This window comes from Tachysurus fulvidraco, chromosome 6 (genome assembly GCF_022655615.1).
Source record: "Tachysurus fulvidraco isolate hzauxx_2018 chromosome 6, HZAU_PFXX_2.0, whole genome shotgun sequence".
NCBI classification, from domain to species: domain Eukaryota; kingdom Metazoa; phylum Chordata; class Actinopteri; order Siluriformes; family Bagridae; genus Tachysurus; species Tachysurus fulvidraco.
Window position 1 is genome coordinate 4,966,605 of NC_062523.1, and position 27,255 is coordinate 4,993,859.

The 27,255-nt window shown below is 41.1% G+C and overlaps 1 protein-coding gene across 3 annotated transcripts in view; it reads right to left on the reverse strand.

Annotated features, from left to right (window-relative positions):
* The window catches only part of thsd7ba (thrombospondin, type I, domain containing 7Ba), a 277,509-nt gene that overhangs the window by 81,161 nt on the left and 169,093 nt on the right, over positions 1-27,255 (reverse strand). For all 3 annotated transcript variants that reach the window (XM_047815387.1, XM_047815386.1, XM_047815385.1), the window contains exons 12-16: positions 25,977-26,109; positions 24,042-24,145; positions 10,067-10,258; positions 3,211-3,477; positions 2,157-2,335 (exon numbers count right to left, since the gene is read on the reverse strand). In XM_047815387.1, the coding sequence (XP_047671343.1) occupies positions 2,157-2,335; positions 3,211-3,477; positions 10,067-10,258; positions 24,042-24,145; positions 25,977-26,109 (875 nt within the window). The remainder of the gene's footprint in view (positions 1-2,156; positions 2,336-3,210; positions 3,478-10,066; positions 10,259-24,041; positions 24,146-25,976; positions 26,110-27,255) is intronic.

Here is a 27,255-nt window from a genome sequence, read left to right on the forward strand (position 1 = left end):
TCTAGAATGTATACTATAAACATTACAGCACGATGAAATATTTTATTTGCATATCCCGGCGTGTTAAGAAGTCGGGGGTTAGGGTCACACAGTCAGTCATCTGGGGCAGGGAAGGTTAAGTGCTGGGGCCTAAACCCTTAACCATTTGATCAGTAACCCAAAGCTTTATACACTGAGCCACCACAGAGGTGCCTCAGTCTAGCAGGATGGTGCCAGTCCGCGATTATACCATGCTGTGAAGTGTAAAGAGGTTTGATTGAGTATCGATTGTGTGTTGTGTGAAGACAACCTTTTACCTGCACGGGTGCTGAGAACATGAAATTTCCAGAATCTATCACATTACAGACGGCCGCAAGCTGATGGAGGATTGAGACAGGAAAAATACAGGGAGAACATGTATCAAAGGCCTGAAGGTTGTCTGAGGTATGGGCAGTGGAAAAATGGAGGGCTTATTTAGAAAGGACTCTTCATGTCAAAATGATGGGTCACTTCAACTATCCAGATGCCTCATCAAGGCTGACCGCATGGTCACCGGACTTCAAGGACATGAACATGAGAACAAGGGAGTTTAAGTTGATCTTCTATTGAAGGTGAAGATCCAGCCACCGTCTAAGTCTGAGATAGGGTCTATAGTAAAGATTACACCACTTTTCCACTTTAGTCCCTGAACTCTTTTGGCAGACGATATTATAAAGATCAACTTAGATTTTATCTCATTCATACAACTGAGCAGTTGAGGGTTAAGGGCTCAGGGGCCCAAATGCAAGCAGCTTGGTGCTCATGGGATTCAAACTCACAACCTCCTAATCAGCAGTTCCAGGTCTTCATCACTGAGTTACAACTGCCCCAAAAACTTAGAACTTTTGCTTAATTATCAAACCTCAAGTTGTGATTAGTGAGAATCATCATCTCTAATGATTCCCACAAGCATTGTCTTCTATTGCCCAGTAGACTCATGGGAAATTAAATTGAATTAAGTCTGGAATGACACCCATTTTGTCCTTTATACTGTTAACTATACTGAATTGTTAAAAATATAAACAAAAACAGCAATACTGACTATACTTATACACACCGTGTCTACAAAGACACTAAAATTTGCAGAAAGTTTAACTTTTAGACTATTAGTTACTGTAATCTATATTAATCACCAAAAAACAGGGAATTTCTGGTATTGTTGAATATCATTTACATTATCATCCATCCATCCATCCATCCATCCATCCATCCATCCATCCATCCATCCATCCATCCATCCATCCATCCATCCATCCATCCATCCATCCATCCATCTTCTACAGCTTTTAATAGCCATTAGAACCTAAAAACTCACCAAGCAACAGTATAGCATCATGCACTCGTACACAGTGATTAGCGTTCATCGAGGTTTCCATGGTTACAATGACTTTAAGTGGTGTTTAGTGTAGTACAGATTATGCAGGGTTAAAAAATAAAATAAAAAATCATAAAAAACAAATCTGATCTGTAATCAGACTGAGTTTAGAGCTGCAGTTAATACATACAACTCAGAGGGAGTTGGATTTTTAATTAAATCATTGTTATTAATCAGATCCGGCTACAGCTAATCAGGAATGACATTTATACTTCACAATCCCTTGCTGTTCCTCTCTAATACAAATGTTTAAAAAATTCTTATGTTTTCTTTTTCTTTATTAAAGATGACCATGTGTGTAGCACTCAAGAAAAACAACCATTTTTTTTTTTATGACATTGCCGGCTCAACGTGATCTGCAAAACACAATCATCATAACCGGCCCTTCTTGTCTCTTTTATAGCTTGACATACCGTTTACTATGAACCATTAGTTGCGTCTTCATTTAGCTCGATGTAGGTGCTCAAGGTCATGTGGATATTTCTAAACAGGATGTGTGAATTTTGATGCTTGCCCTATCATCATTGATCCTGATTTTAATGACGCAATGTAGAAAGTCTAATGTAAATAGCAAGCCATTAACAAGCAAACCAACAGTAGATTTCCCAACATCAGTTTACTTGTTAATGGCTAGATATTTAAAAGTCATTAGGCTACTACTAGAGAGGTTACGGTTATCTTGCTATCGGTTCATATTATATACGTGCAATTGTTATATTGTGGTGGCTGCTGGGTACGTTGTCCTCTCTCCCTCACACCTCACCTGATTCTTCAGGTCTAGTTTTGGACACGGCCGTCCCCCGTTAAACGGTTTCTCCCGCAGCCATCTGAAGCGAACTCTCAGTCCACTGCCACAGGACACACTGCATGGGGACCAGGCGGACCAGACGCTAAGACGACAGTCCAGGGGGCAAGGGACGGAGCATGCTTCCTCCTGAAGTTCTGGAGCAGAACGGAATAGAAGAGTCAGAGAAAGAGACAGAGCAATGTGGAAGGACACAAGGAGACATAAGAGAGCACAGAAAAGTGAGGAAAGAGGAAGATTTATTTACTGAAGATGACTCGCTGTATCCTCGCCCTAATTAGAGAGAGAAACGAAGAGAACTTAATTGTAAGGTAAGCAAAGGTAGGGGATAAAATGAGCTGGTCAGATTTTCTGAAAGTGTGTTAGGGATTGCTCAAGTCTTCCTGCATGGAAGGGATGGAGGAGGGATTAATCGAGCTGTTAGCAGAAGGAGGAAAGAATGGTCAAGCTTTCTGTGGGATCAGTAGGGATTGGTTAAGACTTGCGGTAAGAGTGGGTGGGAATAGTCAGATATTTTGTGAGTGTGGTATAGATTGGTCAAGGCTTCCTGTAGAAGTAAGAAAAAATGATCAAGGTATTTGCAAGAGTGGAAGGGATTGGTCAGGCTTGGTGGGAGTGATAGGTATTGGTCAAGACCTCTTGTAGGAGTAGGAAGGATTGATCAAACTGTTTGCAATGGTGGTAGAGATTAGTCAGGCTGAAGTATGGGGATTGGTCAAGAGGTTATCTGAGTGCTTGGAATTGGTTTAAAGTTTCTGTAAAAGTGGTTTGGATTCTGTGGAAGTGGGAAATGGTCAAGGCGTTTTTGAGGAGTGTTTGAGATGTCAGACTTTGTGTGAGTACAGGGAATTTCTGTCAAATTACTAGGGAGTAACCAGGACCGAAAATATATTATATGGAAATAGGTGTACTTGGTTAGACTTTCTTTGAGGGAGTAGCTATGATGTTTTGAGAATGACCTGGTCCTATTACTATCCTGTGTTCTGGGGTGATATAGGTGATCTAGACTGACCTGTCTCGGCACACTGAGATGGGTCCAGGAGACGTCCCTTCTGGTCAAGGCAGGCTATTGCATGGTAGCGTTTTCCCTGCCCACATTCACGTACTTCCTTTCCACCTCTCCATCCATGTGTTGAGAAAGGGGGTGTGGCACTAGGAAGGATACACACTGACCAGTTCCCCCATGGCTCTGAGATCAACTCATCACACACACACGGCTCAGATTCCACCAGTGGATACACGTCCTCCTTAAGACAACGTTCTCTCTTCCTGCTCCGCCCTGGGAAGGAGAGAAAACAGAGTCAGCTCCCGTTCTTACTTTCATGCAAGAACTGCAGCTACAAGCCTCTCTTTGTCTGGCTTTTGCAGTTAATGAGACACTGAGAAACCACAAAAAATTGTTCTGAACATTTAAAGTTACAACTTTATCACTGACGGTTACAAATCTCTGATACACAGAGACTCTGTCCATCCATTCATTCTCTACAACACTTATCCTACTGGGTGTCAAGGAACATGAAGCCTATTCCAAAAGTCTCGGGCACAAGGCATGGTACACTCTGGACAGGATGCCAGTCTATTGCAGGGCACAATCGCACACACTGATTATGGACAATCAGAGATTCTGTAAAACAGCTCTTTAAACTGGAGAAAGAAACAGAATCCAGAGAAAACTCCTGGACACAAGCAAACCCCACACACTGTCAGCGGCGCGGGGATAAAATAGACCCAAATGCAGGATAGCTAAAATAAGCAGGTTTATTAACCTAAAATAAACACACAAAACAAGGACACCGACAAGACAAGACAAGACAAGACGTGACACAAGATGACAAACGACAACAAGGATTCCACGCTGCTAAAGGCAACACGGCTTGATTAAGTACTAATAACAAGTAGACACATAAGGAACAGGTGTGCAAAAGTGAGGAGAAAGAGACAAGGGTGGGGCAGACGCCTGAACACAGAACATAAACAAAAGCACGTGGCCAAAAGTCCGGGTTGGATCCTGACACACACAGGCGAGAGATTCGGGAAGTCAACCCACGAGGCTGGAGGTATGAGGCAAACAAACTAACCACCAAGTCCCAACAAGACGCCTTTACATAATGTTAAACATCTCTGTACAATACATAGAATGAGTGCATTAATAAAAAAATTCATTTGAAGCAGATAGTGTCTACAGATCTAATATATATATAAATATAGTGTCTACAGATCTAATATATATATATAAATATAGTGTCTACAGATCTAATATATATATAAATATAGTGTCTACAGATCTAATATATATATATATATAAATATAGTATCTACAGATCTAATATATACATATATATACATATTATTTAATAAAACTCATGATTCAATAATGTGGCCACTGTGTAAGAATGATCTTGGATCTTGGCTCAAACTGGGTAGAAACTCACCCTGTGCTGATTTATAGCCATCACAGGCCACAGATATGTTATCAGACAGACGAGTACACTGTGAAACTGATATCTAAGTGGTCTGGTACTCAGGATAATGTTAGCATGCACCCCATCACCAGTGCACCACTTCATTTACAACATAAAATGCAGAGTCACTTTACACAGCTGAGAAATCACAGCTGAATTTAGCCTTCAGGCATGTGAGAAGCTCATACTGAGCGTTAATCGTTCTGTAATCGGTCAATTTCACCACCTGCGTCACTCAGCACGCTGCCTTTATATCTCATTTCAGATCAAATCTGAAGAGAAAATGAGAAGACTTTACATCTGTCTGATGTTCACAGTCACTCAGGTCATTAATGCATGTTACACCACGACGCTTAAATTCTTCTAATTAGTCAGATGATTTTTTTTTTTTTTTATAACAGCAGCTCTGACGGTAATGAAGCTGCACACTGCGGATTTATATTAACACCATCATTCTAATCATCATCGTTTCTATAGAAAGCTTTCATTCACTGGAAGTTGGATGTTGGATGCTCCACATACAGATACGAGTGTGTGCAGTCTTTGATATGGTGGAAGTTTCTGTAAGGAGTCTCCAGTGTCAGAGGCCAGGGTCACACTGCAAGTCTTAATGCTCAATTCGGATATTTTGCTCAGATCTGATTTTTTTTGTTTGGCTGTTCACATTACCTTTTAAAATGTGGCCTATATCAGATACCAGTGTGAACTGTTTGCGGTTTGGAACTGACCCGCATGCGCAGACGAACAATAACAATGACGTCACACGCAGCACGCCGTTGCTCTAAAAAGTTGGCGAGGTTATGGAGGAAGTAATGTGATGTATTCAATGCAAACATTATGAGCTCTTTCACGTAACCACTTTATATAACACTCTTAACACTTTATATAACACTCTTAACACACACACACGTTACCAGTCACGTTTGTGTCACGTTTTTGCCGGCGCAAAATACAAAAAAAAAAAAAAGGTTTTCGTCGGCGAAAATTAATTTTATTTTTATTTTTTTACGCCGGCGAAAACGTGACGCAAACGTGACTGGTAACGTGTGTGTGTGTTAAGCAAAAAAAGTCTTCGCCGGCGCATAATTGTGACGAATGTCGATGTAGATTGGCGTAAAAGTCGCATCAAATCCGCCTTGCTTGCGGCCACATTGGAAAAAATCAGATTTGGGTCTGATTCAGGACAACATATGGAAGTGGCCCAAACCTGATTTGAAAAAATCGGATCTGGGCCAGATTTGAGTGTTCACACTACTCCTGAAGAAGTCTGACCTGGTCACGTGACTCCAAAAAAATCGGATTTGGTCCACTTTTACCTGCAGTGTGAACAGGGCCAAAGTCTCCAGTAGTCTCAAGGAGTCTCAGTGTCAAAAGTAAAGTTGTAACGTCTTTTCTAAAGAAAGGCAAAATGGAGACAAACTCGGAGACATTAAATATAACTAAACAGATAGAAACTATGAAATGTTGTTGCTTAAAAAATTACAAAATAATGTAATTGTAGGTGAATTGCTGCAGTACTAGAGGAATAAAACACCTCAGTTTCTGAAACAAATCAATGAAGCAGTAACTCATCACTCTCTCTTTTCTGAGCTCACAGCTTTGTTAACGTCATACTTTAAAGTGGTAAAAAACAAAGAAACATCCTAAAGATTAAATGAATTCCTGCTTATTTACTGGTCTCAAATTTCCAACCCAAACAGACTTGTAAAGTCTAGTTAATCCCAGGTCTCTAGAAAAAAACAGGTTTGGTCTTACAACCAGGAATTTAGTCTCTCACTCTCTCACATTTTCTACCGCTTATCCAAACTACCCGGTCACGGGGAGCCTGTGCCTATCTCAGGCATCATCGGGAATTGAGGCAGGATACACCCTGGACGGGGTGCCAACCCATCGCAGGGGGGGACACACACACTCTCATTCACTCACACACTCACACATTATGGACAATTTTTCCAGAGTTGCCAATCAACCTACCATGCATGTCTTTGGACAGGAATTTAGTCTGATAATAATAAAAGTCTTTTAGAGCCACAAAATAAATCACTTTTAGAGCCACAAAATAAATCAATCCAAAATCAAACTCCACTAGGCCATTACGGATGATGTGGAGGCGACTTTAGAGTGAATGGTCACAAAGGAATACTAGGAAACATCACACAGCAGAACTGGGAAAAATAAATGATCTTTGTCCATGGCATGTGGTGAGCAGAAGAGCATCTCCACACACACACACACACACACACACACACACACACACACACACACACACACACACACACACACACACACACACACACACACACACACACACACACAGACCTGAGGGGGATAAGCTCTAACTGAAGACCACATCAGGTTCCTCTTCCATCAGCCAGGAACAGGAACCTGATTCTACAGTGGACAGACACACAAACTGGACAGATGACTGGAAAATTAGCCGCTGGTCTTTTTCCAATGTTTTACTCTGGTCCAGTTAAGGAACATCCCCAAGATGCATCAGTAGCTAACTACAAGGATTGGATGACGGAATTCTCAAGGAGTTCCCAAAGAACCCTAAAAACAGATTAAAACAGTTAATAAAGGCACAGGGTCCTAACTCCAGTCCTGGAGAACACCTGTCAATCACATTTAAGGTTTTACCTGCTCTATCACGCAAATCAATGAACGAATTAGCTAATTAACAGCCCATCCTGAGTAGGGGAAGCATTTTAATATGGAAGACAGGAAGTTCCTGGAAAGCTGTGATTCAAAGGTCTACAAAAACAAAAGGAACCAAAGAACTTAAGGTCGTATAGGACTCAGTAACATGACTGAAGTTACACCACCAATGTCCAGGACACTAGTATCATTGTAGTCTGGAACATCAGGCTCTGTAGATACAGGCTTGGCTAATTAATATCGGCTCATTAACACCATATATGCTGGCGGCTAAAGTCTACTTATCAGGAAGTATTTTAAACTTTATTTATTCAAACTTTATTTCAGCAAAAAGTTATAGATATAGATCATATACAACATGAAGACTTTGAAAAGACTTCGATTTTTAGGCTTTTTAAACTCATTTAGAACGGCTGATTTATATTAACAGCACTAACTAGACACGACTTCCAGGATTTGGGACACAGCCATGGAGGTTAAAATGGTGTCTAAATGCTCCAAAGGGATTAATTCTCTCTATGCTGCAAAAATGAGAGAGAGAGAGAAAAAAAGAAAGTTTTCAGCGCCTGTCGCCCGTCTGCCTCCTCCCAGGCGACTGCGGAGTCATTTTCTGCACTCATTTTCTGGTTGTGACACTCATTTGCCATACTCAAAGATCACCTACTGTGAACAATTCCAGCAGGAGATTAGAGCCGTCTCTGCTCTCTGGCTTCAAAACGTTTGTTTTTCAAAGAAAAAAAAAAATGATGATGATCGGGTGTCATTAAGATCCAAAGCTGCTTAAGTCATGTGGTTGTTCTCACAGAAAACGAGACACTGCGAGATTCGTCTAATCTGAAGCACAAAAAGAAAACAGAGAGCTAGAAATGGAAACAGGGTGGACAGCAGCGAGTGTCCACAGCAGAAGACTCTTGGCTTTAACGTTAGGGTTCCTGTGGGTCTGCTGTCACTGGATGTGGGATTCTTTGTGTGAGCAATAAGCTAGCAGTCTTAAGCACAATTGTTAGCATGCCAGGCTTTATAGCAGGGGCGATTCTAGGGTCAGAGCTTTAGGGGTGCTGAGCACCCAATGAGCCCCACTGCCACCACCCACCCCCTTTTCACACACACACAAAAAAATGTCTTTTGAAAAATACTCCAGATTTTTTTTCTTTTATTTTTTGAGACCTTTTCAGAACACCAGCTTAATTGTAAGAGTTCACACAGACACACAGCCTCCTGTAACAAACACAAAACCTTCTTCACTCAGCTGCATTTTCTGACCGTTAACTCCATGTGTCTCCTTTTGTATCAACAGTCATCAGATTGGTTAGATTAGATTCAACTTTATTGTCATTGAACAAAGTAACAGGTAGTTGGACTAGTGATGTGGTACAGGTAGCTCAGTGGTTAAGGTGTTGGGCTACTGATCGGAAGGTCATGGGTTCGAACCCTAGGTCCACCAATCTGCCACTGTTGGGCCCCTGAGCAAGGCCCTTAACCCTCAGTTGCAAGTCACTCTGGATAAGGGTGTCTGCTAAATGCCGTAATTAGACAGAAAAAGTTTTATTATTTTATAAACATGTAATTCATCTTCTGTAAATTATTTACAAATGGCCATCTATCAAACTAACGACAAACTTTAACAACAGATACACACTACACAGGTATGCAGTTTATCTGTCGCCCTGCTGTTTTTGTTTCACGTTCTAACGGTTAATAAACAGAACTGCATGCGCTTTGCGGAAGAACGTTGTAACTTCTCTCCGTTTATGACTATGGACGAGTCACTCGGGTCCTGTGCTACTCCACAGTGGCGGCGACTCGCTGGACTAAAATAGACAAACTATGAAGTATGTTTTGGACATTATTTCACCTTGTAAAAGGCAAACAAAGATTTTAGAATAACAACATTTCTTACTTCAAGTTTTAGAGGTGCTGAGCTCCCTTTTAGAGGGGCTTAAGGTTCCCTAAAAAGGGGCTAGCCTCACCCATGCTTTATAGCAGACTTCAAGACTGATTCAGATATTTGTAATACATTCTCCTTTTCCTGTGACAGGAAGTGAAGGTGTTTCGGGTGGAGACGAGAGCATTGGCCCAAAGTTACCATAAAATGATTCAAAAGGGGCGGGTTTTGCAAACACCTATGCAGCTGTCAATCATTTCAGATTTTTATGTTGATTGACAAGGTTATTTTGATTTAAAGATAGAATTCTGTTTGTATATTTTTGAGTGAGGACTCGTTGCAGCGTATTGAATTTTTATATGAATTTTTATTGTGGCAGGTTTATTGTTCAGGAGGTTTCCTCCGGGTACTCCGGTTTCCTCCCCCAATCCAAAGACATACATGGTAGGTTGATTGGCATCTCTGTAAAATTGTCCATAGTGTGTGAGTGTGTGTGAGTGAATGAGAGTGTGTGTGTGCCCTGTGATGGGTTGGCACTCCGTCCAGGGTGTATCCTGCCTCGATGCCCGATGACGCCTGAGATAGGCACAGGCTCCCCGTGACCCGAGAAGTTCGGATAAGCGGTGGAAAATGAGAGAGAGAGTGAGTTTATTGTTCATTCATCTGAATATTGTTTATGTTTTGTGTTTTGGGGAAAAATAACCACATAATGCTCCTTCTACACAGAATGGACCAATGTGTTAGAACAGGGTTACTTTAATTCTTCTTGCCATAGTGTTAGTGAACAATGTCCTGATGATGCACTTAGTGAACCATGTGTGTGTGTGTGTGTGTGTGTGTGTGTGTGTGTGTGAGTGCCTGACCTGTGACACTACGTTTGCGAGTGCGTGTCCCTTCGCAGCCTGAACACTCTGTAAACTTGGACCAGGGACTGAAGGTGCAGTCGTCCTTACAAGAAATCCAGCAGGTCTGCACTTGAGGTGGTGTCGTCCCCGCCCACTGCACACACTCAGACACGCCCACTGGCTCGTTTTCATCATCTACACAGCTCAGTGCTGGTAACACAAACACACAATTTTAAACATGGCATGAACGTTCAGCTACAGATTAATAAGGTGTGATGTAAAAAAAAATATATATTGTTATATATTTTTTTATTATTTATTATTTAATTTATTATTGTTATTGAATAATTTCTGCAAAATTAAAATGACATGTTTGTCTATTTTAAGGGGGGTCATTTATTGCTTCTTGTTTATAGTCTCTAGTTTTGTTGGTTTGTTTTATTACTTAAGCAGTAATTAATTTCTAATAACTGTTAAAAGCCCAAATACATCAATTAAAATGAAATTATTATTATAAATTATAGAAATTAGTTTTCCCACAGTTCGAGTCACATCTCAGACACTGTGCAGATGCTGATGTTTGTTTGTGTGCATTAAGGAAAGAAAAAAAATGAATCAACAATTTTATTTATTTATTTATTTATTTAATAGGGTTAATATCACTATTTTATTTATTTTAAAATTAGTTTAAAAAAAAGTTTTTTTTTATTATGCAAGCAGACAATTACAATATTTACAGAAGAGAAATTACATGCAAAATACAAAAACAAAGACCAACAAAACAAAACGTGTGTGTGTGCGTGTGTGTGTGTGTATAACTGTAAGTGTAACTAGGTGTGGGAGTGGATATATATGAATGAAGGAGCATGTAGGGAAGTACAACAGAAATAATATATATATATATATATATATATATATATATATATATATATATATATATATATATATATATATATATATATATATACACATACATACTTACACATACACACACATACACACATACATAAATCAAAGAGGAAAATATATTAATTTAAATAATAATATTATATTGACAATAATAATGATGAAGATAGTAATAGTATCACACAAGACAAAAAATACATAAAATAAATTTAACCAGGGAAAAAAATAAAAAAAAGGAAGGTGACAATATCAACAGTAATAGCAATAATAATAATAATAATAATAATAATAATAATAAGTAGCATGGAACCAGCCCAGTGCAAAGCCCAGGCTGCCACGTCCACGCCACACAAATTATTTAGTGAATGAAGTGACTGATTACTTAACGCTTATGACAGGTGGATCTGTGCCATTACACCGCGGACACTCTTACATAAAGGGTGTTGCACGGTTCTTGGTCAAAATGGACCAAATTTAAAATCAGTTCTTTCTTTTTCGACACCCAACGGAAAAGAGGTTCTTAACTAGCACCAAAACGTTGCTGGTCTAGACTTAAGAACCGCTTGCGTCAGGGGCTGAGGTTACTGTGACCAAGGAGACAAAAGAGAACGTCATTAGCGCCGTTTTTAAATCATTTTAAATCATTTTAAATCATCACTGGCATTTGGGTGCCAGTGTACTGTAGGTTCTCAAAGCCATGAGCATTAACAGTAAAGCAACATCTGCCATTGTCGATGTGTTTGTGTTTGCTGCTATTGCGCTAACGTTGCTGTATAACGTTGTATACTGTGACATAAGACTTGGCTCTGTGATGGCTTTCTAGCCCATGGAAAGGCAAACCGCTTCTTAAAAGGCTCGGCAGTGGAACCAATTTCAAACCAGCACTCTGAACCAGCACCCGGTTCGTTCTGGTGGAAAGGAGGCATATGAAATCTCCCTTTCTGGTTCTTCCTGGTGCCTTTATTTTTAAGATTGTACAGTATATAATGAAATAATATGCTCTTTTCTTTTATCTCCCATCTTCACCTGGATGTTAGGAATCTGACAGACAGCACAAAGGTTTCTCACGTCTCCTCCTTCGGCTTTTTAACTCTACTTAACATCTAGTAGAAGATGGAAAATTAGGAGCTTCAGCCAGCAGTTACCTTTTCAGGTGCCTTTATTACACGTTTCCCTCCTACTGATGTTTTTACTCGCTGACAGGTTTTGAGGAGACGAGCGAAGGCCCTCTGGACTTTATTTTGCAGTACGCTGACATTTTAAAGCACTTTTCTGACATTAGCATCAGCAGGTTGTTCGTGCGGCGTGTAGCGTAGGAGTGAAGTGAGCGCCGGAGTCGATGCATCCATTTAAAGCTCAGAAAGAAGAACGTTACACAACTCAGGCACAGGGACAACTTCAGTGGAACCATGTGAGACGAGGATCATGGAACACGAGAGCTCAGTGCTCATGAGGATCTGGGAGCTGCTGGAACAGATGACTAGCAAGCGCTGAGCTACACGACTGCAACTTAATGAAGATCACATCCATTATTGATATTACTCTGCAGCTACACAATATATATTCTGAGTACCGACACACTAGTTTAGAAAATAAACAAAAACAAATACAAATTATTATACATCGCTGGACGTACGTTAAACTAACGAGAAGCGTGATCCTTGTTTATTTAAGGAGTGTCAGGACTTAGCCCGGACTTTGGCCATGTGCTTTTTGATTATGTTCTGTGTTCACGTGTCTGCCCCGCCCTTGTGCCCTTTTCGGTGTCCTGTGACATCGCCCTGCACCTGTCCGCGGGGGGTGGCGCAGGCCCGTTTTTTGCCCCCATAGATTTTTTTGTTGATTTTTCTGTTCTGTGGAGGATTTTTATTTATTTTTTCTCCTGCCCTCCCTCCCCTTCCTGGTTTCCGAGAGGTGGGTCTGGGTGAGTCGGGGGTTCAACTCGGCCCCCCTGCTCGGTTGTGGATGTCGCTCAGCCTCTCTGGCTGTGCCGCCGCATGCCTTGCTCCCCCCACCTGCCTCGCCATGTGCCTTGCTCCCCCCACCTGTCTCACCGTGTGCCTTGCTCTCCCCACCTGCCTCGCTGTGTGCCTTGCTCCCCCCCTCCTGGACCCCGTCGGGACTGTCAGGATGGATCGGTGCGTCGTTAGCCACACCTCGAGGGGGGGGGGGGTACTCTCAGGACTTAGCTCGGACTTTGGCCATGTGCTTTTTGTTTATGTTCTGTGTTCACGTGTCTGCCCCGCCCTTGTGTCGAAAGACGGAAAAGAGAAAGGAAAGGAAGATAGAAAAACATGACAAGAACGAGACAGGAAAAAGAGTCAGGAATGAGGAAGAAAGTATAAACAAGAAAAAGGCAGAAAGTGGAGACGTGTCAGTGACAGGAAGTACAAACAGGACGTAGCAGGACGTGAAGATCAGAAAGAAGACTGAGACAGGAAAGAGGATGAGGAAGGATAGAAATCAGAAAATAGTTATACAACGTTAAAATGGACAAACAGGTTAGAGAGCAGAAACAGGAAGTAACAAAGTAAAGAAAATTGGGAAGTAGACGGATATAGAGCAACAGGAAAGAAAGGAAGCAGAGAACCTCAGGAAGCACAAGCTGGAAAGAAACAAGAAGTAGAAGGATGAAGAAGGCATGAAGAAGTAGACGAGAAGACAGGAAACGGAGAGAGAGGCTTAATTATATAATTATTTAAATGTCTACCGTCTTACTAATGATCTAGAATAAAGCAGGTTTAATCTAAGGACAGGTGAGAGGAACTCCAGATGTGGGACAAAGTCTCGTACAGATTAAATCAGACGTCACTTCCCACAGACACATCAGAAATTTCAGATGTCTGAGGTGTCTGAGGAGAGGAACACTCGTGCTTTATGTGATGGGGCTGAAGTCAGACCCGAGGGCGGAAGAGGAAGACTGCCGCTGGCTTCGGTGTCAGATCTTATGTTCCTGAACACTTCGTGAATCATTTGCCTTTTATATCAGAGTCACTACGAGGCACAGAAACACATCAGAGATTCATGTGGAAGGATTTCTTACTAGTTCGAGGCTAATTAAAGCTGTACCTGGTTAGAGTCAGAAAGTAGAGACGGCGGGAAGGAAAGAAAGAGACAGAACATAGAGATGGTTTAAGAGGCAGGAAGTAGAAACAGGACACTACAGACAGAAACCAGGAACTACGGGCAGGAGACAGACACAGGAAAGAGGAAGGAAGTAGATACAGGAAACTGGGAAGCAGAGACAGGAAAGAGGCAGGAAGCAGAGGCAGGAAAGAGGAAGAAAGTAGAGACAAGAAACTGGGAAGCAGAGACAGGAAAGAGGCAGGAAGCAGAAACATGAAAGAGGCAGGAAGCAGAGACAGGAAACTGGAGAAAAGGAAAGAGACAGGAAACTGGAGAAAGGAAAAAGGGGGAAAAGCAGAGACAGGAAGGGGGCAGGAAGCAGAGACAGGAAACTGGAGAAAGGAAAGAGGTAGGAAGCAGAGACAGTAAAGAGGCAGGATGTAGAGAAAGTAGAATAAGGAAAGAGGCACAGAAGCAGGACAGATATAGAAATGGGGTCAGAAAGGAGGGAAAACGAGAGGAAATAGAGACAGCTGTGTGTATGATGTGGTGATGGAGTCCCCAGTTTGAGCTCTGTGTACCAGTCAGAGGTAAAGCTGGACCTTCTTCAACATCTTCAGGACAGAGGAGTTCACACGTCTTTGTGGTTTCTCAGTAAAACCCTAAACTGAACGTTATATTTTATCTTATTAAACTGGAGAGAGAGAAGGAGAGAGGGAACAGATGAACGAGTGTGTAAAGTGTACGGTTAAGAAGCTTTGTGACGAGCTGCAACTCCGTTGTGGATTATTTATATATAGAAGAATAGAACATAGAATAGAATAGAAGCCTTTATTATCACCACATGTACATTACAGCACAGTGGAATTCTTTTCTTCACATACCCCAACTGAGGAGGTTGGGGTCAGAGTGCAGGGGCAGCTATGATACAGCGCCCCTGGAGCAAGAAGGGTTGAGGGCCTTGCTCAAGGGCCCCACAGTGGCAGCTTGGCAGTGCTGGGCCTTGAACCCCGATCCTCCGATCAACAACCCAGAGCCTTAACCTTAAAGTGTGTTACTGTGTGTTGTGTACAGTATGTACTAGTTGTGATCACCCAAACACGATTATAGACGACACTTATAGATCCGATGACATTCCAACAATTAAAGGAAGAAGTGTAAATTTAAGGCATGGAAAAAGAAGCTGTGTGTCTTTCTGTGGTTTCGCTCCTCACATCTCTCCTCCTGTGTCTTCTCAAACAGAAGGGGTGACACAAACGTCCATTTTTAGCACAATTATTTCTCTTCCCTCTCTCCGTCTCTCTCTCTCTCTCTCTCTCTCCATCTGTGCAGCACTTCCTCTTCTCTCCCCCCACAATCCGAGTCATTAAGATTTTATTCTTATCCCGACTTGTCACAGGCATCAGCTTTAATAATGCAGGCGCTTACAAAGGTGACAGTGTTTGCTGACTGCTCAAAAGGACATGCCGAGGAACTTTTCTCTCCCCTTCCAAAGAGCTCGTCAAACTTTTCTGTTCCGCTCTCGTTAATGGCGCCGACTCGGGGGCACGAGCGACTCGACGCGCCGCCTTTTCATCCGACTGCCTGCTTTATGGGAGAGTCTCATAAAAGGCAGTAATTGGAGAATCAAATTTCTATTAAATGACTCGCTATAAGGGCTTTACGACAGCCAGATGTACTGCAGCGAGCTAGCGCTAAGCTATCACTATAGACATCCTGACTTTGCTGCAGGCGATGTTCTTTTTTTGACTAAAAAGCAAATACTCACACTTCAACGTGCCTTTATTCACTGAAGACAGTTTCTGTGGTTTGCCACACAATACTACAGCATCTCACCACACTAGACTAGCACAGCTTAGCACAGCCGCTCAAAACTGTGTTGTTTACATGACTAACGTACACATTCACATCCAGCTAGCTTGGACACTGATTTAGATGAGACTGATGTATGCATCACCTGACCAGGTCGTCACTGATTGGCTGCGGAAATCATCGGCATAATACATATAATCGAGTAATGTTTTATTAATCGTAAAATAAATAAATAAATAAATAAATAAATAAATAAATAAATAACGTTTCTTATTATTAAATCTGTGTAAGCAGCATTTTGAGGAGCCAAGATGCAGTGGCGGAACTAAAGTTTTATACATGGGGTGGCCAGGAGGTGGCCATGGCAACTAGCACAAATGTCAACGTAATGTATATTATGGCTAAACTGGGGAACGAACCGATTTCTCTTGTCTGATTAATCTGTTAATAGCGTCTAACGTCTATTTCTATAGCGACATAACTTTCAAAATATTTTTCCGGAAAACTAAATCCTAATGTTTCATCTCAAAACTTACTGAAATTTGATGTTTTAGTATTAGTCTGTTACAGTATTCTTCTCTACGTCTCAACTCTTTCTTGTCATTCATTCATTCATTTTCTACCACTGATCTGAACTTCTCGGGTCACGGGGAGCCTGTGCCTATCTCAGGCGTCATCGGGGCATCGAGGCAGGATACACCCTGGACGGAGTGCCAACCCATCACAGGGCACACACACACTCTCATTCACTCACACACACACACACACTCACACTATGGACAAATTTTCCAGAGATGCCAATCAACCTACCATGCATGTCTTTGGACCGGGGGAGGAAACCGGAGTACCCGGAGGAAACCCCTGAGGCACGGGGAGAACATGCAAACTCCACACACACAAGGCGGAGGTGGGAATCGAACCCCCAACCCTGGAGGTGTGAGGCGAACGTGCTAACCACTAAGCCACCGTGCCCCCTCTTTCTTGTCATTGATTGATGGATTTGAAATGTTGAGCGGCGCCGAGACCGAACATCAAATGAAGACTTCTTTTGATAGGTGAAATGAGATGTCAATCAGCATCAAACTTCCAGTGCTATCAAATAAAAATACGTGGTGGCACCTGGGGCGACCGTTCAGACGTCAGGGGTGTTCGGTGCCACCCCGGACACCCCTCTGGCTCCGCCACTGCCGAGACGGCTGACCCAAATTTGGTCAAAATGTTTCTTTAATCCTCCAAAGTCAGAGGGTAAATAAATAAAAAACACTGAGATCCGCAGGTCCTCGGATAAGTGAACTGTTAAAAAAAATTGATCATGATATTATTACATTGTGGTATTTTTCCAGCACTAATCTAGTCTCACTTCTCTCTGCTCGTCTTCAATTATTAAATATTAATTCATCAGACTCACGAGGAGAAAAATAATGTTTGATATAACTTCACGCGGGGGAAAAAAAATCTTCAGGAAAAAACAATCAATCCTAAAGTTTCAGTGCAACATTTTATCGTAAATGTTTGAAGAATCGGTCGTCTCTGTTCTAGGACGAAGGTCTTTATAGCTAGGATATTTTAAACGGATCGCGGGAAGTGATTAAGTGAACATTTCATCCTAAGAAGATTCTAAGTGAAATATTTATTAGATGTTTGGTAATAGTGCTGATTTTAAAGTCACAGTAAGATCTTCAGCTGGATGGATGATGGAGGTGTTAGGTCCAGAGGAGCGACAGCGTGACTGATGTGATGATCCTCAGTGTGATTAGACCACAGCTCGTAGGCACATGGTGGAGGATTAAGATAAGAGTCGATCAAATCATTTCAGATAACTTCACTGTGAAACACAAATCCATCCTGACCCCAAAAGAGTTAAATAAACTGAAACAGAGAACCTTCTAGAAACTGTGAATGAGTGAGAGCTGAGTAAAGAAATGAGCATGATGATGAAGATGATGAAGAAGAAACGCCCCCTAAACCACACAGCTATACACAGCAGAGCAGCAGGTTACTAACATTAGTCTCTCCACTTAATAATTGCCTTAACTGTTAATCTCAATAAAATAATTTACATATACAATATGTATAATTACGATACGATAAACTATAATCAACTCACGAGGAGTGAACGACAATTAACAACGTTCATTTACAAAAAACCCTACGATGGAATACAACACAGGCATACAGTATAAAACTCAAAAGTAAAATTTGGGTAAATTGGGGCATGCACACAGGGGTAAGTCGTGGCCTAATGGTTAGAGAGTTTGACTCCTAACCCTAGGGTTGTGGGTTCGTGTCTCGAGCTAGCAATACCACGACTGAGGTGCCCTTGAGGTGCCCTTGAGCAAGGCACAGACCCCCCCCCAACTGCTCCCCGGGCGCCGCAGCATAAATGGCTGCCCACTGCTCCGGATGTGTGTTCAAGGTGTTTGTGTGTTCACTGCTGTGTGTGCACTTTGAATGGGTTCAATGCAGAGAACGTATTCTGAGTATGGGTCACCGTACTTAGCTGTATGTCACACAAACACCTGTTACAGGTCTGAGACATGAACACAGTCCTGGTGAACACAGTCCTGGTGAAAACAATCCTTCACTTCTTGTGACTTAAGCACTATTCGGACAGGATTAGTTCTACGTGGGGACGTGGGGGTAAAGTAATTATTACCAGAGCTTCTCGGTGATTTTAGTCCCGTCCGAATGTGCCATCTCGGTAATCTTTACAGACAATAGCACTATTCGGACAGGACTAGTTTGACGTGGGAACGTGGAGTAATGCAATTTTACCTCAGGACGTCTGTAATATTAATTTGATGATGCCAATTCGCACGGAACAAGACATCTCAGTAAAACTAGGAGAAGTGGGAGGGGTAACTCGCTTTACGCACCACAGTAACCTCCTTGTCGTCATGTGCGTATGACGTCGCTTCCTGTTTCAAGCGCCTCCATGCTTGCAAAACTTTTAAACAGGAAATGACAGAATTTTACCGTACATATTTACAGCGGGTCATTTCGGACGGGATTAGTATTACCTGAGGTAATTTTTCTGGACCTTTTTACAGAAGGTAAAAGTCGCCGTAATCTTTACTGACATTGTCCGTAATGTTTACCGAGATGGCGCATTCGGACGGGACTAAAATCACAGAGAAGCTCTGGTAATAATTACTTTACCCCCACTTCCCCACGTCAAACAAGTCCAGTCCGAATAGTGCTAATGTCAGTAAAGATTACGGCGACTTTTACCTTCTGTAAAAAGGTCCGGAAAAATTACCTCAGGTAGTAATACTAATCCCATCCGAAAAGACCCGCTGTAAATATGTACGGTAAAATTCCATCATTTCCTGTTTAAAAGTAGTTTTTGGCGCGTTTTGCAAGCATGGAGGCGCCATGTTGTCTGTTTGCGCACGTGATAACAGGAAGCAACGTCATACGCACATGACGACAAGGAGGTTACTGTGGTGCATAAAGTGAGTTACCCCTCCCACTTCTGCTAGTTTTACTGAGATGTCTTGTCCCGTGCGAATTGGCCAATTAATATTACAGACGTCCTGAGGTAAAATTGCATTACTCCACGTCCCCACGTAGAACTAATCCCGTCCGAATAGTGCTTAACAGTAGTAAACCTTTCCAACCTTAGGAGATATTCCACACCTGGTCCTTCAAACCAGGCTTTAACGAAGAACGTTAGCAAAACACACTCAATGTCTGGGGTCAAATATTTTTTCAGCTATACTCACAAAACTTTGGCCGGAAAAAAAAATTTGTAAAATTATCGAAAACAAAATGCAAAGAAAACAAATAGATTACTGGATTAGCAACTCAAAATTCTTTTCTCCTTCAGTCTCAGACTGAACCCATGCTACAGTACTCTGAGTTTAATTGGACAAAAACTCTGGCCACTTTTTCTCAGGCCAATTAACAAAGACGCTGTCCTCCGTAAGGGCGGAAATATACGCTAATGAACACTAAACAAAACTTACGGTCTGCAGAACGTTATTGATAACTCTAATTGTGTTAAAGTGGTGATGATGATGATGATCATGATGATGATGATCTGAGCACAGGACAATAACAAAGCGATATTTAGAAGAGATTTACATTAAATACTTTATTTGTATGAACTAGAGATGTAAAAGTTTGACTTGTTAGGTCATTTCAAGAACATGACCGGAGGCTAGGCAACAAATCTTTCGCCAGCACCACCTACTGGTCAAAGGTTACAATAACATGCCGGGAATGTTTCCATCGGACTGCCATATTTGCAACACATCCAACAAATTTTGTTTAATCTTCACCAGATTTGATTTACGTCATCTTGAGACCTGTCTAAACAACCTAAGAACTGTTCTGCTGTCACGTGCTGGCAAATGGGGAAAAAAATAAATAAATTAATAAACAGGATGTGAGAGAGTATCTCAGGAATGCGTCTATCATCATATCATCATGGAACTTGATAAGTATCTTCAGAACCATGATGAACCCTGAATAGACACATACTTTGTCTAATCTTCAGCAGATTTAACTCTCATCATCTGACAACTGTATAAACAACGATGTAGCAGAAGACAACAGCACAGGTCAGAGCACTGAAGGCAGCTACGCCACAACACCACCCTGCAGCCTATCTAGATCTCACCCACAGTCCACCAGTGTCCACAATTTAAACACACACATCATGAATGATACTACAAACAGCTTTGTATCCCTTAGTTTTAAAGCTACGGCTGAGCTTTCTTGTGATTGCTTAGACATCTAGCATGTAGCGAGTCTTCTAGAGCAGTGATTTCCAACCCCCGGTCCCAGGACCGGTGCCGGTCCGTGGACAAGTCAATACCGGGCCTTGGAATATTCCAAGAATTTTTTTTTATAATAAGAATAATTGTCTTTTTTTAAGTGCTATGACATGTCATGTTATTTAATCCAAAACATAAACAATAAATAAATTAAAATGTGTTTATTTGAGCGCCTTGCGATTGCTTAGCAACGTGTCGTATCTGAACGGACTGCAAAAAAAGCGGTAATTTCATTGCGGGCAGTTCTGGTAAAAGGAAAGTAGATGACCAACTCGAAAATAGCGAGAGAGAAAAAAAAGTCAAGCTTCAATCGTAAATACGATACCTCATACATTAGGTATGGATTTACGACCACAGGCGATTCCGTGGCGCCAAATCCGTTGTGTGTTATTTGTGGTGAAAAACTGCAATGAAGCCGTCAAAACGTCAGCGGCACTTAACCACCAAACACCCGACTCTCAAAGACAAAACGGAGGAGTTTTTCGAAAGAAACGTGAGTTGGACGCTCAGCGGCAAGTTTTGATATCCTCAACATCAGTCTGGTATTTTTTGTTAAAGGTTAAAGCTTAATCTCTAATTTTATACTTTTTAAAACTTATTGGCTGAAATCACTGTGTGTTTGCTATTATATCCTAAAACTGTCTGACAGTTGAAACTGGCTCTTATTTTCATACAATTATCCTTTGTTGTCACCTGTTGGTGAGTGAAAACACTAAGTTGCTGTTGAAGCGATTGTCTTTAGTGGTTCTGGAGAGATTTGACAGGTGAAATGCACTGGCATTTTCATACAATTTGCCATTACTGCCACCTGCTAGTGAGTGAGTGCTGCGTAAGTTGCTTTCGAAGTAGACCTAATTGTATGGGAGAAAGGGGAAACATTTTGTGAACCGGTCTGAAAGTTTAAAAAGATTGGTATATTCCTACAAGTTTGTTGCCACCATGTTCATTATATGCAATTAAATATGCAATTAAATGATAGGCTGTTACTGTTTTACACAGTGATATGTTCCAAACGATGCATCTTGAAATTGAGGCATTCAAATTGACAACTGGTCCCTGGAAATTTTTATATGAATAAGCCGGTCCCTGGCACAAAAAAAGGTTGCGAACCCCTGTTCTAGAGACTGTGTGGTTCACAGAGTCTGGTTCTGGTGCTTGGCCCCCTAAAATGCTGAAATTTTATTAATATTAACAGTAGAAGTATTACATAAAAGAGAGATACATAAAATAATAAAATGATACACAATATGTATCAATATAATTCATATTTAAATAATAATAATAATAATAATAATAATAATAATAAAAGAAGAAGAAGAAGAAGAAGAAGAAGAAGAAGAAGAAGAAGAAGAAACCTGTGGATTGTTTAAGAATATATGATAAATTTGAGACTTGTTGAACAAATAGTTAAGAATTATGAAGCATAAAAAAGTAAGTAAATAGATAGATAGATAGATAGATAGATAGATAGATAGATAGATAGATAGATAGATAGATAGATAGATAGATAAATAAATAAAAATACAGCACTGATGTATAAAACATCTTATTTAAATACCTATCCGATTCATTAACTCATTTCATGAGCCACTAGAATGTACGTTCTCTCTGTGGGAATTTTAATGACTGATAATAATGGTACATTAATGTCCTCACATTCATATAGTTTAGCTAATATTATTAACAATAAAATGATGGAGGGATAAAGCTGGACATCATTATGTTACTTATTAAATGGTTTAACCGCCTGTCTGTGGTCCGGAGCTTCAGTCGTCTCTCATTTGAAATATAATAAGTTTTAAGATAAGTCTGCAGATTGTGGAGCTTTTTTTTAATGCTTATAATTTTTAGTGAATCACCTCATTAATTTTAACGAAGCCACTCGATATGTGACCCCCGACAACCCCGCTGTACTGACCGGGGGAAGGTGGATGAAAATGTCAACCCTATTAGGTAAAAGTGGTTTGAACATTTCCTGAAGTTATTCCTGCTCCGTTACGGTCACAGGGGGAACAGAAACATCACACATCTGGAGACAACTGAAATGTTGTAGAGGACAAACTGAAGAAGAGTCCAGAAAAAAAAGGACTTTACTACGTCCAAAAATACAGGGTGGAGGAGAAACAGTCAGTTAACTGTTACATCAGGTTAGATTTTATTTCAATACGTTTTGTTATTATGGTTATGAAGTTAATATTTGTTATGCTACACTGTGTTGCACTTGGCTAAGCTACATCGGATTATACTTATTACACTATATTTTCTTTTACATTACAGTATGTTACATTTTGTTAGACTTGGTAATGTATTTTGTTTTTTGTTCTGTTACTTTGTTACATTCTGTACTGTTACATTTTGTTCTGTCACATTTTATTTTTTGTTTTGTTACTGTGTTACATTTTGTACTGTTACATTTTGTTATTTTTTGTTGTTACGTGTTACATTTTCTACTGTTACATTTTGTATTGTTATATTTTGTATTGTTACATTTTGTTCTGTTACATTTAATTTTTTGTTTTGTTACCATGTTACATTTTGTATTGTTACATTTTGTTTTGTTACCATGTTACATTTTGTTTTGTTACCATGTTACATTTTGTATTGTTACATTTTGTTTTGTTACCATGTTACATTTTGTTTTGTTACCATGTTACATTTTGTATTGTTACATTTTGTTTTGTTACCATGTTACATTTTGTATTGTTACATTTTGTTTTGTTACCATGTTACATTTTGTTTTGTTACATTTAATTTTTTGTTTTGTTACCATGTTACATTTTGTATTGTTACATTTTGTTTTGTTACCATGTTACATTTTGTTTTGTTACCATGTTACATTTTGTATTGTTACATTTTGTTTTGTTACCATGTTACATTTTGTTTTGTTACCATGTTACATTTTGTATTGATACATTTTGTTTTGTTACCTTGTTACATTTTGTATTGCTACATTTTGTACTGTTACATTTTGTTATTTTTTTGTTCTGTTACCATGTTACATTTTGTACTGTTACATTTTGTATAGTTACATTTTATTTTTTGTTTTGTTACTGTTACATTTTGTATTGTTACATTTTGTATTGTTACATTTTGTTCTGTTACCTTGTTACATTTTGTACTGTTACATTTTGTGTTGACACATGTAAATGAAAATAAGGGGCAAAACGTGCAGGGAGGAATCTAAGATGTACATAAAATAAAAGCATTAAACAAACAAACAAACAAACAAACAAATAAATAAATAAAAGCTTTCAGCAGAGGAAAGCCCAGTCCCCAGTTTATTTTTACCGAACCTTTTTCTGCACGTGTTTATTCATACATGTTCATCAGGAAGAAAGCTGACCCACTGCCCCACACTGACACACCTGGGTACAGAATTCAGTATGTGTATCAGCCTGTTAACCCTCGTAGGTGTGAATGTGTGTTACCTCTCTTCTCCAAGCCTCTTCCACATGCTTCTCTCACTCCTAGCGTTCCCTGCAGGACCGACTCCGGCACCAGTGTACACGGCTGCCATTTGTGTGTCCTCCACCTGTGAGGGGTAAACAGTCAGACGGTTGGCATCGCCGTGCTGCTTCACCCGCTCACCAAACACCACGGCTGTTTCCAAAAGCTGCAATCACTAATACTTTTCCATTTAAAATGCAAATGAGGAGAGTCGAAGTGTTGACACGATGCGTGAACACATAAATATTCACACAAAGTCAAACGCGCTCACAGATCATATGGTGTAAACAATCTGTGTTTGTAATTACATCTGTGACCGAGTTAAAAAGCTGGAAGAGGGATAACGGTAAAGCCGAGCAGGGCTAAGGTGATTAGCGTTTGTTTCCTGGATTAAAAAAAATACAAAAAAGATACTGAGGACTAAAAGTTTAAACACAGAAGTGACTCCATGTATTATCTCTCTCGCTAGTGTGGCTAATACGCTTGGAATAGATACATAAATGTTTATGATACGCTTCCACAGAAAAGCTTTTCAGGATTATACAGTATATGACACGATTGTGAAGTGGGCCGAGCTTAAAACCTTCTTCAATTTGCCTAGTAGCCTGCGATGAAACTGGACAGTGATTGTTGCTATGCAATGAAAGACTGATGGCAAACGACCTGATGTGGCATTTAAGGTGGAATTAAGAAACATGGAAACGTAATGAATGTCCTGAGGTGCTAAACACATCCTAAGCAGCCTCATTTAGCTCTTCTTTAAAAGTGCACAACAACTAATCTCATGGTGCTGCTAAGTGATTTCAAGAGAAAGACATAATATGTCCTCAAACATCCACAAGAAGGCAAACAAAACAAGACCCAAACAATGACAATCAGTTATTGGCTGTCAAAAATAATGATGGTCAGTGACCGGATGGTAGGACCGATAGTGATGAGTTATTGGGGATAATGGTGGTCAGTCAGGTTTAACAGAGTTTACTGGTGGTAAGACAAGTGAACCTTCTGGTGGGCCAGCAGCAGGATCCTGCGTTCTCATTGCTGTGGCCTGGGTTTGATTCCCAAGAAGGAATCTATCCCACCCCCTGAACAGCAAACCCTCAGTGCCGGTTCCAAACCCGGACAAAATGGGAGGGTTGCGTAAGGAAGGGCATCAAGGGGTAAAACTTACGTTAAATCAAATATGCTGAGCAGATCATGTGCTGTGGCAACACATCAGCCAACAGAACAACAACTGTAAGGACTGTATGTCGAGTGACTCTGCTCTCTGTACTCATATAACCAGCAGCTGTACTGTGAGCTGGAGAGTCATATAGAGTGCAGGACACAATAATGTCTGCTGACATCCACTAAGGCACTCGATTTGACACTGGCATCGTTTTTATTTGAACTCACATACGAGGAGTAAAACATCTCACATCGATCTTGCTGTGCTGTTAAGACCGAATAAAAAAGGCGTAAGGTCGGAGAAGCACAGTGCTCAGAGGTGAGGGAAGGTGATGTGGGAGTTTTTTTGAACTGGACTGTGACTGTTTCTCTCTATGCAGAGGGTTTTTCTTTGGCTGTAATCATTCCACCTCTTATCGAGTGAATGTAGTGAGCATCGGTTTGATCCATAGCTTGCTCTGAAAAATGTCTTTAGCAAAAAAACAAACAAACAAAAAAACAGAGGTCTGAGGAGTATACAGTACAGGCACCTGGGTCACTCAGGACGAAGAGCATGGCCAGAGGATGAACGAGATGAAGCGAGAACTTTTTTTAGACTACCTCAGTAGAGTCACGGTTAGGAGGTCAGGACTTGGAAACAACAGAACAAGTAAATGGGAATACGTTATTGGACCTGAAAGAAACCATGAGATTGTGGAAGGAAGTAGAAGCATGTGGTGCAATACACTGCAGAGGTGTAGAAACCTGACCTGTAGGTGGGACACACGGGAAGTGGTTCACACTCCCTCTCCTCAAACATGGTATCAGGACACTCGTGACCCCCGCCGACTGCTCGCTGGACCACCATCCTGTAGCGCGACTGAGTGGGCATGGTCGCGTTAGCTAGAATGAGAGGAAAAAGAACATGGTGTCGAAGTAAATATCTAGAAAACCAGGAGGAAAAAAAATAGGTTCATCAAAGGAACTTTGGATAGGTTCTAAGCTTTCTAAAAGTGTTCGACTTGAATTCATTCATCCATTCATTTTCTATCGCTTATCCGAACTTCTCGGGTCACGGGGAGCCTGTGCCAATCTCAGGTGTCATCGGGCATCAAGGCAGGATACACCCTGGATGGTGTGCCAACCCATCACAGGGCACACACACACTCTCATTCACTCACACACACACACACACACACACACACACTACGGACAATTTTCCAGAGATGCCAATCAACCTACCATGCATGTCTTTGGACCGGGGGAGGAAACCGGAGTACCCGGAGGAAACCCCCGAGGCACGGGGAGAACATGCAAACTCCACACACACAAGGCAGAGGCACGAATCGAACCCCCAACCCTGGAGGTGTGAGGCGAACGTGCTAACCACTAAGCCAACGTGCTAACCACTAAGCCACCGTGCCACCCCCCCCAATAAATCCATATTTTAAATTGTTGCCATCGCTTTATATTGTTAGATGGAATGGAAAGACTACTAAATAAAGCTCAGCAAGGTCTGGTTTATTTAAGAGTACTACAACAGAGAGGGGGGCACGGTGGCTTAGTGGGTAGCACGTTCACCTCACACCTCCAGGGTCGGGGTTCGATTCCCGCCTCCGCCTTGTGTGTGTGGAGTTTGCATGTTCTCCCCGTGCCTCGGGGGTTTCCTCCGGGTACTCCGGTTTCCTCCCCCGGTCCAAAGACATGCATGGTAGGTTGATTGGCAGCTCTGGAAAAATTGCCCGTAGTGTGTGATTGCGTGAGATTGAATGAGAGTGTGTGTGTGTGCCCTGCGATGGGTTGGCACTCCGTCCAGGGTGTATCCTGCCTTGATGCCCGATGACGCCTGAGATAGGCACAGGCTCCCCGTGACCCGAGGTAGTTCGGATAAAGCAATAGAAAATGAATGAATGAATGAACAACAGAGAGGCTTCTCTTCTGGGTCCATTGATTGCTCAGATCCATTTATTATCCAATGATGCCTTAAAGAACCTTTTAAGGATTCAGCAACAACAAACATGTTAAATGTTTAAGTTATTGAGAAGAAAA